Below are 18,479 nucleotides of genomic sequence, written 5' to 3'. Positions count from 1 at the left end.
TCCTCATTGTTATGATTTCTTTAGCAACTGGTGATAATAAAATTTAGGTCATGATTGTGAGTAATAGTAATTCTTTTTCAATTTTTATAACTGGAAAGATTTCCCAAATTGGTGTTGAAGGATTAAGAAATGTAAAGTAACATAGAATGAGCAGTGATGATGCCACTATTTAAAAACATTTGGGAGTAGTAACTAATGTATTTCTCAGAGGGGTCACAATTGGAATTTAGAGTGGTAGTGCCTTTCATGACAGGGTTTTTTGCATATCTCGTCCCTCCTGCTTTGCCCATAGTATGACACCCCAGAACACTTGCACCTATTTACTAACACCCATGGGTGCAGTGCCATTTCTTTTGAAAAACCACTGAATTAGTGCACTAAGGGGAACCACAGGCAGACTTTCATTACTTTTCCTTTTAAAAGCTGATTATTTGGGGAGGATTCCAGTTTTCTTTGAATTCACAGATGTCTGTGTTTAAAAGCAACAATTTATAAGGATGTGTTATCCAAAAAATAACAGACTTATACTTGATAAAGATTGATCTGAAAATATCAGTAACTAAAATTAACTCTTATTCTGCGGGGAACTGCTTAATAGGACAGGGTCTTATTTGGGGGTGATGGAATGTTTTAGAACAAGATCTAAGTGGTGATTATACAATACTGTGAATGTACTGAATGCCACTGAATTGTTACTTCAAATGATTATATTATGTAAATTTCAGCTCAACATTTTTTAAATTTGGGAAAAAAATTGATCTTCATTTGAGATCACTTTGATAGTAAATGTGGATTCTAGATTGTACATTCCGTGGAAGAAGTGATTTGTATGTCTCCTGTTAACTGAAATAACCGCAGGGTCCATGGTGCTGGCACACGGTGGGCACTCAGTAGCATTCTGTTGAATGAATGACCTAAAGACTTAAATATTGGGATTTTTTTTAATAAACATATATTTTTATCCCCAGGGGTACAGGTCTGTGTATCGTCGCCAGGTTTACACACTTCACAGCACTCACCAGAGCACATACCCTCCCCAATGTCCATAACCCCATCCCCCTTCTCCCAACCCCCCTCCCCCCAGCAACCCTCAGTTTGTTTTGTGAGATTAAGAGTCACTTATGGTTTGTTAAAATGACTTTTCCCCACTCTTTTATAACATCCTATTCCATTAATCAATTTAGATTAAAATTTAACTGAGACATTTTTCAGCAAATATTTGAAATCTTAAAACTGAAACATTTATTATGTTTTAGGTACTTTTCTCTTTTAAAATGTAATCTTTACACTGATTTTGTGAGATAAAAATGATCTATACTTTTATAACATAAAATGGCTTAAAAATCTTTTCCAAGATTTCACAGATAGGAGATGTGGGCCCATAGGCTCCCAGAGCCATCATATATCCTGCCTTGTCCCATCAAAAATGAGGTTGGAATTTTCAGGCCTTGGCAATGTAGGGTACTTAAGTCTTGAGTTGTTTAAGCATAAACCTCACTTATTTGACCCAACTGGTGCAGAAGTAGTTAAAAAGGAAATTTGAACTCTTAAACAATAGGATTTGTTGGTTTGATCCTACTCCGGAGCAGCTCAGACCTACCCATCTCTGGGTGTCTGCCTGTCCTTTATTATATTAGCCTATCCAGCGTGCTCTGTGCAATTCATATACACTGTGAGAAATTCCAAAATACCCACTTCATGCTGCTAATTACACATATTTCTACTTGGTTTTTCCCCTTGTCACCATGAATGAGTCAAATGATGAGTAAATGGAAATTGTTTGTGGTGCACGGCTAGACATCACAGTGGTGGCTAGATGACACTCAGACTCGGTCACTTTGAAACTTGAGCATTAGGACACCTGACTTATCTGGGTAGATAATTTTCCGTGTAGATGAGGTTTGCCCCTTCACTTTTCAGCGCTATGTATTTTCTGCATTTTTTTCATGCTAGTCTTATGTACCAGGGTCCCATGGCTTTTTTTATTAGTGGAAACTATTGAAGGAAATGACTCTTTTCCCGGGGTAACTCCAAAAGAGTTTTTTCACCATTTCCCCTACATTGCATGGTCTGGTTCTATCACTACTGTGAGATTTTATCAAGCATCTGTTGCCCATCTCCTCTCTGCTTGGGACATTCTTCCTTCCAGTTTAATGCCTGCTATAATATGGAAAACAACCAGATGATGTAACTTGTTTCCAACTACATGGAATAGGAGTTTAAATCTCCCTTGAGAGCCAACACACCTGGCCCCTCCAGCCTATTAATCTGTTCATTCTGCATTCGGAGCTGGAAGCCCCAGACCTTTGGCCTTCCCAGAAGTAGAGGAGAAGTTACGGTATGTAAACCCTTTGTCTCAGAGTCTAAATAGACAGTTGGTCTGGGTCTACCTGTCAACAGGTTCCTCTGACTTGACTGCAGGGAGGTGAGGAGGCACATTTCTGCCTAGCCAGGATGTTGGGGAGTCGAAGTAGGAAGCAACAGGGACCTTCTGTATTACTCGGAGGACGTGAATTTGGCTGCACTTGATTTTCTTGTATAGTTCCATTTTTTGGCTGAATCTATGTGTTTTCCACCAGAATTTTGAACTGCCGTTTTTATTCCTAAAACAGCTCTCAAGATTTTTCAAGGTACCCACAGTGATTTGATCTTATCACTAAGGATAACCCTGGAAATTAGTACAGAGCTAATGTTTCCGGAAATGCCATATCTTCCACTGTAAGTTTGTGCGTGGTATAGCGCAGTGGGATTGCATCTACTTGCATTTCCCTTCCTTTTCCCCCGGGACCGTGGGACAGAGCTGGATTCCACTCGCTTTCTACTGTTGCACTCAAAAGAAGCTTTAGAGGGAGGGAAAAAGTTAGTACACATTTGTAGCCGATGAATAAACCAAACTTTACAAGCCTTGTTAGTGCATTTCTCTTAAGGATTGTTCTTTTCAGGACTTAAATAACATACATATTCCTTGGTTTTTCTAAGAACCAGTAGGCTAGTTTTTGTGTGTGTGTGTGTGTGTGATTTTTTTTTTTTTTTTCATGTTAAGGCTGTGGTTGACATTAACTCTGGGTGTGTTCTTGCTGTTAAGCAGTTAGAATGGTTTTTAAAGATTTTTTTTTTTTTTTTTTTAAGATGACACCTACAAAAACTACCTCCAGCCTTTCTCCAGTAGCAGATGTCCTGTTGCTACATTCTTGCCATGTTTTGAATGCTTTTAGATAAACAGATCACTGCTGAGTTACTTCATCAAGAAGGTTTACATGCATATGTTTTCTGGAGCAAAGCTGATGTCGGTGCAGTCTCTTATTTATGGCTCACAGAGAAGAGAGTGGGCTTTAGACTCTTAAAGGAGAAGTTTCTGAGCTGTTCTTCTGAGTGTTAGACGTTTATTGAATGTGCTGCCCATTTCTCCTTCGTGAGAATGTAGATTTAGGTGGGGACAGTCCCAGTGTAGGGTGGTAGGAGGGGCACTGGCTCAGGACTGAGGAAGCCTGAGTAATCCCAGCACAACCACCCTGTGGCAGTGCAGCCTGGGAAAGTTGCTCAGCTCTCAGGGCTTTCGTTCTTTTTATCTAGTAGGAATCTAACTTCGTTCCTTCTCCTAAATTCTGTCATTCCGGTAGACAATATAGGATAGCAAGACAGGAAAGAGGAGAGGTGATTGAGGACCTGTTTTTAGAAATGGCGTCATAGAAGAAGGTCTGGAATTGTGTGCCTAGGGCGTTGGAGGAAGGCATAAGAGAAGGTCTACAAAGATAGCAGAGAAAAGAAAGCTCACTGCCGAGGAAGAGGGTGATGGCAAGCCCACCTGGCCAGAAACGAGAGTGATAATGCATGGTGATAGCTAGATCCCTCCTGACTAGAGAGGTATAGAGGGGACCTTGAAGCCATGCCCTGAGTTTGTTGAAAGGAATGCTGCCACTGATGACCCTGAGCAGGATCGAAGGCCTGACAGCTGTATTTCAGGGTCTCACTGGAGTTTGAGGAGGTATGGGAATTAGGAGAGCATGGGGTTGACTTGGGACACATTATGCCTGAGGTGGCAGGACTTCTAAGTGATGGAATTTTGGTTTTGATATGGAGACACTAGACATGAAGAGAAGACAGGACTGAAGATGCAGGATTTCCTGTCACTAGAACCTAAGTAACTATTGAAATAGTAAAGATAGATTATGCTCATTTCATAAACTGTAGCTTCACAGTTTGGGGGTTTGAGGTTTTTGTTTTTTTCTTTCTTTCTAATATTCATGGTTAGAAAATGGATCACCACCAACAAAATGTCAAACTTTGAAAACCCTCCTTTTTTAAAAATCTCCACTTTTACTTAACTATGGGAAAATACAGTTTAAATATTTTTTCTCGTTTCTTTTGAAACTTGTTACCACATTTTTGGGTGGGGTTAGTTTTTAATCCACTATACCAGGGGTTGCAAACTGTGGGCCAAATCTGGCTACCACCTGTTTTTGTAAATAAAGAACACAGCCACCCTCATTCATTTCCAGTTGGCAGACTTGAGTGGAGCAGCAGAGACCATATGGCCTACAAGGCCTATCTGGTCCTTTACAGAAAATCGTATCCTGACTTACATTCTATACAGTTCATTGTTTGTTTGCATCTGCTCCCCACACTTTCTGTTTCCTTCAGTAAAAGCATCTGCCGTGGCCTCCAGTTAGTTCCACTGGAATTGTGTCCTCAATTTATCTCTGGGAAGCTGCAAACTGAGTAGGTTTCACAGTTCCCTAGAAAGGGTATGGAGCCCTGGAGCTGGAGGCATCTTGCTTCAGCAGCAAGTTTCTTTTTTTCTTTAAGATTTTATTTATTAGAGAGAGAGGGAGAGAGCATAAGCAGGGGGAGCAGCAGAGGGAGAGGGAGAGGGAGAAGCAATCCCAGAATGTTGGGATCATGACCTGAAGTGAAGGCAGATGCCTAACCGACTGAGCCACTCCAGTGCCCCCAACAACAAGTTTCTTAATAAAATGTGTAAAATGCTCTTAGAGGTCAAATGACCAGGCAGGACTTTTTGGAATGGGCTCTCTAAAGAGAGCAAAAACAGAATAAAAAGTGCAATAAACAAGTATTACGATGAAGCTCAAACTGCCTTCTATCCCAATAGCATGTTCAATTAGATTGAACAAAGTACAAGAAAAATGATAAAGCTATTAAGAATCACATCTCATGCAAAGTCTTCTGTCTTGGCTTTGTAAAGTAATAAACTATGCGATTTGGTGCCAAAGAATATAAAAGAGTATTACAGGGAATTTTGTTGCAATTGTTTTTGTTATATATGGAGTTCACCTTTTCACTTTTTCATGATGAAACTTAACATACTTTAAGCTGAAATAAATTTTGTTCTCTTCTAGCCATGGTCTGAAAAAGTTCTTTTCTTGTCGTGGAATTGCAATTGCAGTTGAATATTTTTGGAAGCTTGGCAACAGAAACATCACTGTATTTGTCCCACAGTGGAGAACAAGGCGTGATCCTAATGTCACAGGTAAGGCAAACTGATCCTTCCAGATTTCTCCTTTTCTAGATGTTTAACGAGTTGGCTTATATTTGCAACACATGCTACTTAGAGCAGAGCCATGTGCCTTAGCAGCTTTTAAAGCAAAATGGTAAATCTGTTGCGCCCAGTAGAACATTAGGTGGAGTGTGTTACAGCATAAGAAGTACTTAGGGGAAGGATGGAAAGTTAACATAGTTGTTTATATGGAAAGTTATGTTAGAGTTCTTTAAACATACAAAAATTTTCCCAACTTTCTGAAAACGAGGTTAAATCTATCTTTCCTTTAGTCTGGGCTTCTGCCTCCTTAAACGGTCTTTTTTAAAATGGTCACTTGATAAATTTGGGAACCCCCATAGAGAGTGTTTTTTGAGCAGTCTGTTTAATAACTTAACATAAATTATATATGTTAATCGTGTGGTGCTGTTGACTGCAGGCCACATACAGAGCTTTGAACTTAGTGAATCGTGCAGCAGCCCAGAGAAACCTAAGGTTGTTTCTTAGGTCACGGTAGGAGGAGTGTTCAGTCTGTGTCAGACAGCTTACCACAGCAGCGGGCCTCGACACAAAAGGTAGATTGGGAAGAGAAAGAGTGAGTACAGAGCTCACCCAGCATTTGAACAGGAAGTGAAACTTAGTCACTGTTGAGGTGGAAATGGTAAGACCACACATTTCTCAAGTATCCCAACTTCTCTCATTTAGGAGAGCATATTTGTCTTAACTGAGCGTGCTTGAGGACTAAGGCAGAGCCACTGATTTTTTGCAGTAGGATCTGTGAGGGCATCTTGTGATCCCTCCTGTGAGCCCTCCATGCTGTGCATCTCTAGGGCAGTAAAACACTGGCCAGGGCCGGGGAGGGGGATAGTATTTTGGTCTAAGCCAGTAGTGAGTACTGTTGCAGGGGATACTCTCTCACCCCGAGCAAAGTTTAGTGCTTTTTGCCCATTGACTGGTTTTCTAGTTTGGCTTTGACCCTCTTTTCTTCTGTGTCATGAAAGTCAGTAAAGGTTCATGCAGATAACTGAGAGCGGTTGGATACAATGCCAGCTAGAGGGATATTTTGACAGACTCTTGGAATGGGTCCCAAGGCCTTCCTTGGGATGGGGCAGAGCCTCGTGTCCCTGCCACACCTCTGCTTCCAACCCTGTTTCCTGTCCCACCCCAACCCTCTCTCTGGAACTTGTGTCGTCAGTCTGTCTGTTCTACTGATTGTGATAGGAGTGTGAAAAATTCCTGGATGGTAGGATACATTAAATACAGGTTTATGGCCTACTCTTAATTTCAGGAGCAAATGAGTTGAACTTTTTTGTATTTAAAAAATAGCTAAGGTCAATTTTTACATTATATTTGCCTTAGTTGTGTATATTCCTTGTTTTTTATTTTTTTACTTTTTTTTTCCTACCCAGTGAGTTAGTACATTGAGTCTTCTTGATTCAGTAAAGGTTTCCCTAACTCTCCAAGTGAAACATTTGGGGGTAGTTTCATTTATTTGAACATCTGGGAAGAGAGCCTTTTTCTGAATGTGTATTCAACTTATTCCATGAACAGAACAGCACTTCTTAACTCAGCTCCAGGAGCTTGGAATATTATCTTTAACTCCTGCCCGGATGGTCTTTGGAGAAAGAATTGCTTCTCATGATGACAGGTACGAAAGGCTGTTTTCCTTCCTGAGATGGGTGAGGGGTGCTGAGGAGCCCACTGCCTGCTCCACTGGACAGTTCATGGTGCTCTTGGACCCCCATGCATAAAGGGCTTAAAAGATCCAGGGGTTTGAGAATTTTAATGTTTATGGTCATTAAGGTTATATAGTCACTCAGTGGGTTATTATTATTTTTTTGTTATATGGGTTTAGGAACATTATTATCTTAAAGTCTGTTGGTTAGAATGTTTGTTTATATGCTTGTTTGTATTCTTAATAAAACATAACTGAGAATCCATAAGTAAAAGCAGATATTGAGTTCTCTTTTTTGATGCATACTAAAAGTAATGTTTGAGTAAAGTTTGTCTTGTCTTAGGGTGTCAGCCCCAAGAATGCTTTTCAAACATGATTCATCTCCTCCTGGTTGATTTTGGCCAGTGACTTAGTTTGTCATTGCCATACCTGAGCCCTCAGTATTTCTTCCACGTAATAAAAGATGGTCTCAGCTGACGCAAAGTGTGATAAGAGTAAGCTGCATTTCTTAGGTTGATGGGTCACTCAGAAAGCAGGTGTTAGTGCATTGGAGACAATAGGCTTTAATCCGTACCTTTTACATTTTTTCTAGCAGTCTTACTGAGCACCAAACCAAGTACAATGCCCAGAGCTAGGCTCTGGGGACATGTGCTTCAGACACATGTCCTGCTGTAAAGAGCTTGTGATATAAAGAAGGCACAGAAATAAATAAGGTGGGGTGGGTTCTTGTGGTTGAATAAGAGAAGGTCCCAAACATGACCAGTGGCGTGACAGCCAGTTTTTCAAACCTTCCTCTTTGGAGTGAATTCAGTAGTAGCAACCCTGCCAGTATCTGGGAACTTAAGTAGTGGCCTCTTGTTCTTTCCACTCCTGCATTCATCCCCTTTATGGCATTCTGGCCTGAAGCACTTAGAGTGTGCTGGTGGTTTTGCCTCAGTTTCCACCAAAGTGGTCCCCCTACATTGCAGACCGTGTTTAGCTCGTAACCCAGACTAGTGAGTGATAGTCAGATGGGTGAGAGATGCAAAGAGGGGAGCCCGGCAGTAGGGAGTTGGGGGAGAGACTAGGGATGACAGCAGACGTTCCTTAAGCAAAAGGTTCTGAGGCCTTCTCACTGACAGCCCCTTGTCCTTGTCTAGGCTGGAATGAGAGGCCAGATCAGATGGGAAGAATCAGAGTTGATGGGAGAGAATAGCATGAGAGGAAGTGGAAGAGGAGAGCACATCGGGTGGGGCAGGGGTGAGGAAGTGCTGGGAGACCAGGTCCCACTCCGGTTCCGTGGTACTGGCCTCAGACCCTGCAGTGCTCGGGTGGAGGGTCAGGTGGGCTGCGGGGCTCGTAAAGAGCCTTCAGATCTCTAACACTGTAGCTGCACACCTGCAGAATTTGAAGTCCTGTGCAAGTATGCAGACTAAATAAGCTTGTGCTTATTATTATGACTCTGGGTTTTTAGCAGACGTGGATCTGTGTCTTGATTCATAGTACATGCACTCAGAAGCCTTAACTACTTTCGTTAATACCTATGAGTGAACCTCATCGCTTACAATTCATGCCAGCTAGGAGTAGTTTATAAAGTATTCAATAATAAATCAAAATATGTATTCATACTTTCCAAGGCATCCTAAGACTTCTGAAACTAATGAGGCTTGTTTTTTAATTCCTTTGAAGTTCTTACTCTCACTAAGAAAAGCAGTTGTTCGCACCTTCCGTTCTAGTGATTCTCTTAATGTATTGTTTGTTGTCTTTGTCTGCATTGCCTTAGACAGATGCGGTCCCCCTGACTGAGGGATAAAACTCAACATTATTATCCTCACAAATCTCTCATTAAGAGGGTTTGAGCATGAGTAATCTGCCGCAATGAAATAGAATTCTCAATATTGAATTCTTACCCTTCCTTTTCACCAGCGCAGCTTCTCATAAATGGCATTTGAGTGAATCTCTAACTTGGGCTAAACACAATAATAGTTCTAGACATCACAAGTCCAAGCAGAAGATGTGAACCTGTGGGTTTTTGTTTTTTTAATGCAAGGCTGATTGTACCAAGCAGCTAACCTCAGAACCAGAGTACTGTAGCTTAGCAACCAAAACTTGAATAGTGATTTCACAGGCTTGTCAGCTCGAATTTATTCTCAACTTTAGTCCTTGTGGATCATCTGATGATCGCTATCTGTTGATAATACAACTTTTCTAGAAAAAAATGTGTAAATCATGGTTGAGATCATTTTTAAAAAGAAAATAATATTGTATGAAAACCAGACCTTCATTATAATCACACTAAGAATTTCAGAGGTATTCAGTATTTCAGATTGATCGTCAGCTGACAAGGACTTAACTTTTCTACCTCCTAGCCATAGTTAAATTCTTTGGTGATTTTCCTATGAAGAGGAAATCCTTCTGTTTTCTTATAACATAGCTTCTATAAGCCAGGAATGCCTGCTTGCCCATTTTAACCTCTTATATTACTATAGGTTTCTACTACACTTAGCGGACAAAACTGGTGGCATAATTGTAACAAATGATAACTTCAGAGAATTTGTGACTGAGTCACTCTCTTGGAGAGAAATTATTACAAAAAGGTAATATTTTCTTCTTTGTCTTTGGTAAAGTGTTTTTTGTTGTTCATTGTTCGGTTTTGTTTCGTGTCCACCTTGGCCCTGCAGAAAGCAGTCTAGGGAAATAAGAATAATCCTCACCCCATACTATGGCTGGTCCCTCTAGATAAGTGGGGTTCCCAGTACAAAGCCACAAAACCAGCAGGGGATGTATAGGCATGCTGTGGTGGCAGCTGGGTGTCTTTGAAAGATCGGTGTTCCCTGACAGGAGGCAAGAGGCCCATGTTTATGGTGTGGTTAACTCTTGTTAACAGTGTAGTGGAGCAGAAGTGGCCCCTACCTTAGCCTTGCCCTGGATGGCAGGGGAGACTTCGGCAACTCACTGGGCATCCGTACTTGACCAACCATGAAATACGAAGGTTGGATTTAATGACAGCTGTGATTCCAGCAAGAGGTCGGGACCAAAATCAACCTGCTGGTTGAGTTTTTACTTCTTGGGAGTGGGAAGAATATTTGTGCTTTTTAATCTGTGATGCCTTTCTTGACCCTTTACCACAGTGTTAAATCATGTACATTGGAACTATGTTTGATTATCATCTAGAAAAAACTCAAGAGTAGAGCATTCACAGATGTGTTTTATTTGTGATGGTACTCTGAATGTGTCCGCCTGCCTGAAGATCAGTAAACACTGGGTTCCAGGACTTCTCGTTAACAGGCATCATCTGATCAAGTTACCTAACAGCACCAATCTGTGATGGTGCCCCGGAGGAGGCCCATATGCCACAAATCTAAAAACGTAGATCAGCATACCTCAAGCTGTGTGTTAGTAGTAGTGTGTAACAGCTACAACTGGGTATTTACCTCTGTTGGGGTTTCACAGTTGCCCCTTATCTGATATTTGTATTTTGCTAAATCATTAGAGGATTTTGGAAAATAATTCTTTTTTTTTTTTTTTAAGATTTTTTTTTTTTTTAAGATCACAAGTAGGCAGAGAGGCAGGCAGAGAGAGAGAGAAGAGGAAGCAGGCTCCCCGCAGAGCAGACAGCCCAACGTGGGGCTCGATCCCAGGACCCCGGGATCATGACCCGGGCCAAAGGCAGCGGCTTAACCCACTGAGCCATCCAGGCACCCCAGAAAATAATTCTTTACTGTAAAATGTCCAGGTGTGAGATAAATACTCTCTTCATTTTGACTCACATGCTGTTAATAAGCTGTTCATGAGAGCTGAACTGAAAATTGGTCTTTGACCTTCTGGGCACACTTAATAAGCCATCAATCTTCAAGGACATGTTTCTGTTGGATCTTTGCCCTAGACTCATTGTCAGTATTTACTGGACACTCCTCTGTGTGGTCTAAGTGCAATCAGGACTCATGTTTGTACACCAACCCATTGCCTTCAGAACTCACAAAACAAGGCGTTTACTGAGGTCTAGACAACCAACACAAGCACTTGGCCTTCTTTTCTTTCTTATATCTTGCCCAGACTTACTAAATCATACTGAACTGATCTTAGATTTTCTTTCCTTGTAGATCATATTGTTCTGTTGTTTTAAGAGGTTATCTTCAGTGGGTTTGCCTGTAGACACAACTATTCAAAACAAAAGTAAAACCTTTGTTGTGCACCTGCTGTGTCCCAAGCTGACAGTCTTTAAATCTTGTTTTCAAAGTTGTATTAGGAGAAGAAGCTGCTTCCAAAAGCCCAGATAAAAAAAAGTCTGCAAGTCTCATTAAGAAATGTGGGGGCCAACTGATTAAAGTTTGTTACTTTATTGAATTTATATCCAAAAGAGAAATTCAGGTGGTTTAACTTGGTTGTTTTTTTCCATTAGGCAATTAAGCAGCCTTGTAATTTTATAGGTGACTGTTGCCTTGGAATTAGGTGGCCACTGCTACTTTCTTCTCAATTCCTGCAGCAGTAAAAGCTTCATGTTTTCTCCAGCATTGTAATCATACTCTGTTGTAGATTGCTTCAATATACCTTCGTTGGGGATATATTTATGGTTCCTGATGACCCTCTGGGAAGAAGTGGACCTCGATTAGAAGACTTTCTTCGGAAGGAAGTCTTCCTTAGGTATTTGTTTTTTTCACACTGTTTTGTATTTACAGACTTGTTTCACTTCTTTGTGCTTTAGTGTAAGTGATGTCTCTGAAGGACTAAAGATGGCACTTTTGAAATTTTTATTAGCCTTATACTTGTCGCTGATGTAGTATATTTGAAAAGCTAATCAAACACTCACCTTAAAAGACCAGTTCTTCGCTTGTGATCCTTTTGGTTTTAATCCTAGGACAGGATTTAATTTAATTTAATCCTAGGACAGGTCTTAAAAGACCACAGATTTTGCTGGCAGTCACTTATTAGCAAATGCCACTTAGGTTCGTTTTGACGTGTGAATATTCTTTTATATTCATTTTCCAAAATCATTTGCTTTTTTAAGTTGTTATGCTGCTGTTAATTTACTTTACTATTCAGGAATCACTACCTGGGGAACTCTTTATCTCAACTGAAAGGAGAAGCCGGTATTTCATATTCTTCTGAAATTGATTTGATAATGTGGGTTTTCTTTATTGTAGTTTCGGTTTTTGTTTTGTTTTTTTAAAGATAATGTTGCTAGTGGCTGTTTCTGTTTTCAGAATTCTCAAGTAATGGGCATTGTTAACTAAAGTATTCTGTGTGCCCAGCTGGCAGATAGTATGAGCCGGTGACAGCTGATCTTTTTTTATTTATAACCAGATCCCTTTGGAGTTCTAGCTTTGGATTTGGGGGTAGTTCACAGAGAGGTACTTCTACAGAGGAGACCAGTGTAATTTCAGTTCCCTGGTCTGAGAAATCATTTTTCTTTTGAGCCTTTGGGTTTTATTACACAGATGAGGGCTTACTTCCCAAGGTTCTGCTCCTCTCCTTACACCAAGGGAATAGCAGCCATTTTAACATAGGCTGAGTATTGTTGCATCGCTGCTGGGCTTTTAAGACCTGGGGCCTGTGCGCAGGCATCGGGGCCCATGGATCAGACTACCCGAAAAGAGTTCTCTGACTCCTTCCACACCTGAGCAGCTTGGCAGCAGGGTCTGTCCTGCCTGCACACTTAATCGTTCTTTATAGTGTGTTAACTAATCGAGTAAGAAGTTAATAATAACCCCTCACAGAGGCTCTAGCTTTTGAAGTTGGGAAAAGTGTTCAGCCGGCCTCATTTCTTGGCTGCAAGTCCGAGTCACCTGGGAAGCTGCTTAATGAGACAAATGCCCTTTTCACACACACACACATGCCCAGAGAACATGCAGGTGTGGGCACCAGCACCTCGCCCAGACTGGTGATGGGGGAGGGGTGGAGACTGCAGGAATCGGAAGTGGCTGCCTCGCCCCAAAGGAGTCCCTTTTTCTAAGCCCTTTCATCCAGGGCCCCCACACAAAATTAGAGTCCTCAGGAGAAACTCAGGCTTAGAGCCAACAGTTGGCTGGGGTCAGTTCTCATAGCTGTAAATCTGGGATGGTGGGGTAGCTCATGAAGAGCTATCACTCACCGTCGTGACCAGTCAGGGGTGTTACAGGCGTCACCCCCGTGGACCCGTCTGTGGGCAGCTTGCCTTCAAAGGTCATGGAGCAGTACAGCCTCCAGGTCAGCAGCAGGTCATTTTTGACAGCTTTCTCATCTTTTCTAACCCAACTCACCAGACTCATTCTGTTCACAGAGATATGCAGCCCCTACTCAATGCCTTGCCAAATGTGGGCATGTTTGACCCCAGCTTCAGAGTCCCCGGCACCCAGGCAGCCAGCACCAGTCACCAGCCTCCCGCCCGGATTCAGGGCACCCCGCCCAGCCACTGGCTTCCTCAGCAACCCCGCTTTCCAGTTCTGCCAAACCTTCCCGGTATGCAGCAGAGTGTGCCCATGCCGGCGCAGAGGTCTCCTGCGGAAACCAGCGAGTTGAGGGAAGCCCTTCTGAAGATCTTCCCTGACTCAGAGCAAAGACTGAAAATTGACCAGATACTGGCGGCCCATCCGTACATGAAAGACCTGAACGCACTGTCTGCCATGGTTTTGGACTGAAGGTCACACTCTAGCTCGTGTCTGCACGTGGCAGCAGGAAGCGACATAATGTGAAGAGACCGATTTCCCAGTGGAAATACTGTTGTAGTATATAGAAAACAGATGTTTTGTGTATAAAAAAATCTGGGTTTTCAAAACCAGCTTTTTCTATATATAAATTATGCTGCTATTACAGATTTAACATTTTCTGTAAAAGGAAAGTACATTTTCTGCCTGTTCAGAACTGTTTAATAGCAGTTACTCTTGAGTGTATTTACATTTTTATGTTTTTTAAACTATTTTCCTTAAAGCTGAAAATATTGACAAATGGATATGATTAGCCTTTCTAAATAAAAAAAAAAGAGTTGCTTTCTTAGGGAAAGCAAGACCTCTTAAAGTATATTTTCTTGAGATGACTATGTAACGTCCACTAACATGAAGTGTGCTCACCACCCCCAGCCTCCTCTGCCCTCACCCCTGAATTAGAGTCATAGGAGTAGGTTTTGCTCCTGTGAGTCTTGTTGGAGCCATTTGTGAGAGGGGGCAGGAGGTGCCACTAGATGGCACCTGGGCCTAGCCATTGTTAATGACCAGGGCACAGACAGACTCCCAGAATGTCAGGGCAAGAAGAGATTCTAGAATTCATGGAGTCCCACCCTACTTCCCCTGCCCCCAGCAGAAGAGGGAACTGAGGCTCAGCATGCTTGCGTCCACACAGCCCAGGTCCACAGCTGTGGAGCAGCTGGGCAGGGACCAGACTCTTTGTCCAGTACTCTGACACGCTCACCAGGCTGAGACCTCACTGTTGAGTAGAAGTCATGTCTTAGCCTCTGAAAATAATAGTGGGATGTGAGGAAATTCCATGAAGAGCCGCATTGTTACATACAGTTTTGTGTCCACAACCTCCATGCGAAGTTCGTTCAGCTTTGCCAAAAAGTGATTTTCTATTCTCAAGAATGACCCAAGCCAATAAATAGCATTAGTAGCTGCCGTGGGGGCTCAGCCCCTTATTTATTTCTCCTGGATTTGTCTTTTTAGTGTTCTCAGCTGTCCTTCCAGTGAGTCTGTCTCAGCATTGGTATCTCAGTATTGTGTTTTCAGTGCTCAGATTCTGTGTCAGTGAAGTTCTTTTCCTGGGTAATTATACGTAACATCTTTGCTGTTCTCTGGACTTTCAAAGGGCTTGGTATTTTCTACCTTTCTCTTCCCTGGCTGCTCACAGTCAGTTTTGTGTCTGCCCTGTGGGTCGTGCCCCTCCCAGTCCCCAGAAACAGCTGCTGCGGACTCGGGGCCAGTCTTTTCTTCATGGTGAAGGGACTTTGTTGGCCACGAGCAGAGCTGGTACCTCCCTAGGAGCCTCCCTCCCGGTGTGTACGACCCTTGCTTCCCTCAGGGGATGAATTCAGAGTCCTCCAGGTGGCTGGACTTGTATTTTTCAATCATGTTTTCTCTCTAGTTGCCTTTAAGATGCCTCCTAATGGGGATCTGGTTGTCAGCTGCTGCTTTAGGGCAGGTGGCCAGAGTCACCCACCAGCTGTGGGTTTGGAGGTAGGAGACTTGGGGCGGGCAGGAAGTGATGCAGTCACAGCCCCGTGCCTCAGCTTCAGAACTCGTGGTTTATAAAAGTGTGGCAGACGTGTGAGGGCTAGGGCTGTCTCACACAGACTCTGATCTGGCTTGAGGTTTGGTCTGACAGCCTTCCCAATCCAGTATTTCTCCTATTTGCAGAGAAGGACTCAGCGGTAAACCTTACTGGCCCAGACTTAGCCACACAGGTCTTCCTGGAAGGGGACTGGGCTTCAAGTGACACCAGGTGGGGCTGGCTAGACTGGGGGTTGCAGAGTTTCCTAGGCTCCAGAAGTGACTTGACCCTTGACCTTTGGGTTATCTAAGCCTCTCTATTTTTAGTATTGTTTCTGAGGGCTCTACCTGCCCCTTTCTTCTTTCTAGGGTATAGGAAGGAAAGATGCAGGAAATTAAGTGGGTCAGTTACCTGCCTTGATAAATTACAACATAACACAAAAGTCACAGTTCTTTCTGAAACTTGAAAATTTAAAAACCCAATTTTCAAACCATTAAAAAAAAAGTCATTACTTGTTCTCAGCTTTCTCTTATACTAGGCTGAGTGTTGACGCTCCTCAAATGCTGCTTGACGGTCTGCCCCCAGTGGTTGATTTCTGAACCGCCGCGGTGGTGTCGGCAGCAGTGCTTCCTCGCTCTGCAGCTCCTCGGGCAGCCTGTGCCGAGGCTCCGCATCCTGCACTTCCTGGCCTTCCTAGAAGGAGGTGGCAGGGCAGGGGATGCCAACTCATTCAGGAGACAGGCGTCTGCTCCTCTGAGAGTGGTTGTCCAGGGTTCGAGAATTAAGTAAATGGTGATACGGGATGATTCCCGGACTTAGCTTCTGCCCCAGGCCCCTGCTGCCTTCTCTGGGAGAAAAAAAAAAAAAAACCTTGTTTGACCGTTCTGTACGGTAGCCTGTGTTTGAGACCTTGTAGGCCGAGGGCTCGAAGACCGTGGGAAGGCATCTCAGCCATCCTGGATGGCGGGTCAGCTTTGGCAGGCTCAGCTGTGGCTTGGCAGAGTCGCCAGGGACTCAGGCCTGTTGCAGCGTTTGGTCTCTGAGAGGAGGGCGAGGGTCGGTCTTGCTTCCTTAGGTTCGTTGTGGCACTTGTGGGATAGGATTCACGGAGAAAGCCATGCTCCCAGGTACCCTTCTCCATCACGGGAAATGCCCCCGGCACTGGGCCTCCTGAGTGTGGGCCTGGGCACCCTTCTCCCTCAGCTCCAGCCTGCTCCCCTCCAGGCACCTCCGAGACGTGGACTTCCTGCTTGTAGCTCTCCACCAGCACTGCCATGTCCTCCCTGTGTCCCTCTCCTCTCCTCTCCTCCCCGTGGTCTGTTCCGGCAGCCCCTCTGCCTCATGCCGTTTGTTTCTTCATGATCTACCATCTACCTCCCCGGTGCTCCCCGTTACTACAGTTGAGATCCTGTAAGAACATCGCCTGACCTCAGAATCCTCTCCAGGCACTGCTGCTCCCCCTCACCTTTCCGCTCTTCACTTCCTGTTTGGCAAACTTGGCCTTCATCCCACCACATGGAAGTAGTCTAGGAAAAGTCCCAGGGACCACGTAATTGCCAAATTCAGAGGCCTTTTCTTAATCTTCCGTCTTCGCGTCCACATCAGTGACCAGAATATTTGATACTATTGCCCTTATTTTTCCCCATTTTCTGAAATTTCCCTCCCAAATGTTCTTCATGCCTTTCCCTTCTTTTACTGAAAGGCCAGGCCTTGAGACCCTTTTCTTTCTTGACAGGTGGTTCTCAAATTTTGGACCAGCCATGGAATTCATGGTGGGGTGGGGAGGGCAGCTCTTACTAAAAATTGTGATTACCGGGCAAAGCCGGCCCCCAGAGCTCTTATACTCGGTGGCCCTTATTCGGTGGCCCGGGAGTAAAGCATGGAAATTGAAGATTTCGTCAAGCTCCCTGGGTGTGTCCCACGCAGGCTATCCGGGGACCACATGGCAAGAAAGTGCACTCACCCTTAGGGCTCACTGACTTCAGCCTTCCTCCTCCCTAACTTCTCCAGCTCAGGGGGTCCCCCCCCCCCCCCCCCCCCCCCCATCCAGGGCATCGACTTCTGGTCCCACCTCTAGGCCTCCCCTGCAGGAGCATGTTTCTAGCTCACCTGGAAGCCCTATGCCGGCCTCACACTCCGCCCGCAGACCCCCTGCCTACATCTGTCCCTTGCTCTCCACCCCCACTCCACCCTGCCACAAAGTCCCCTCCATCAACCCTTGTCCATGGCCTGACGGTGCCCACCAGTCATGCTCTCATGGTCTCCCTATGGGTGACGGTCCCTGACCAGTCAGCTCACCTCTCCCTCCCAGACTCCACAGTGCTCGCAGCTCTATCCGGCAGAACCACACCACGGGTCACAACCTCATCTCTGTTCAGTGCTTCAGTGCCTCGCGACCAGAGCACCAAGCTCAGCGCTCCGGAGTGTAGTATCTGTGCCATCCCCCTCGTGGCCACGTGAGACTGCCCCACTTGGAATAGCCCTTCCCCGGACGCTTGCTGCAGCCCACACACATTTCCTCAGTTCCCTGTGGGCTCCTGCTTCCGCGTGCACCTCTTTGCTCTGCTGGAGATGTCCTTTCTCCCAAATGGCTTCCCCTGCAAAGGCCCAGCCTGCATCCTCTTTGTACCCTTGCCCAAGCTTCTGACCAGAAGCAACGCCATGGCGCTCTGTGACCCACAGCACTTGTGTCTGGCTTTCGGCACTTGCCGCGCTGGCTGGTGTCACCGCAGCTGATTGTGTACTGTGTTTCACCTCCGTTTCTAGACTGTGAGCTCCTCGCGGGCAGGGACCCTCTGTGTTCACTCTTTGTATTTCCCATGGCACCTATCACAGTGCCTTGCACTTAATAGGTGCTCAATAAACGTCTGCTCAATTGAACTGGACAACAGTGTCTTCTTGATGTGGTACGTGGCAGCCGTAAGACTTCAGAAGTCACACTGTCGGCATTTGCACCAAGGAACCCATACTCCGCTGTGGTAGACCGCGAGGGTTGGGGGAGGTACTTGCCTGGCTTTCCCCTTCTCTCCAAGGCTCCCAAAACACCTCGCGTCCCAGGGGTCAGCACGGGACAGGCTGAGCCCTGCCGCATGCTCACTTCTGCCCACAGATGGGCCGGGGCAGATACCTGGCCCAAGCTAGGCAAGTCAGAGC

At 44.4% G+C, this 18,479-nt stretch overlaps 1 protein-coding gene across 2 annotated transcripts in view; it reads left to right on the top strand.

Annotated features, from left to right (window-relative positions):
• Positions 1-18,206, top strand: part of N4BP1 (NEDD4 binding protein 1) — a 47,916-nt gene extending 29,710 nt beyond the window's left edge. The window contains exons 3-7 of one of the 2 annotated variants that reach the window (XM_059383559.1): positions 5,358-5,488; positions 7,046-7,142; positions 9,638-9,745; positions 11,685-11,792; positions 13,408-18,206. In XM_059383559.1, coding sequence (XP_059239542.1) covers positions 5,358-5,488; positions 7,046-7,142; positions 9,638-9,745; positions 11,685-11,792; positions 13,408-13,765 — 802 coding nt within the window. In that variant the 3' untranslated portion in view covers positions 13,766-18,206. The remainder of the gene's footprint in view (positions 1-5,357; positions 5,489-7,045; positions 7,143-9,637; positions 9,746-11,684; positions 11,793-13,407) is intronic. The other variant, XM_059383560.1, reaches the window with a different exon arrangement.
• Positions 18,207-18,479: the final 273 nt, after the last annotated feature.

The sequence above is a fragment of the Mustela nigripes genome, chromosome 17 (genome assembly GCF_022355385.1).
Source record: "Mustela nigripes isolate SB6536 chromosome 17, MUSNIG.SB6536, whole genome shotgun sequence".
Classification (NCBI taxonomy): Eukaryota; Metazoa; Chordata; class Mammalia; order Carnivora; family Mustelidae; genus Mustela; species Mustela nigripes.
Note: the sequence above shows the minus strand (reverse complement) of the source record. Positions and strands in the feature narration are given on the sequence as shown.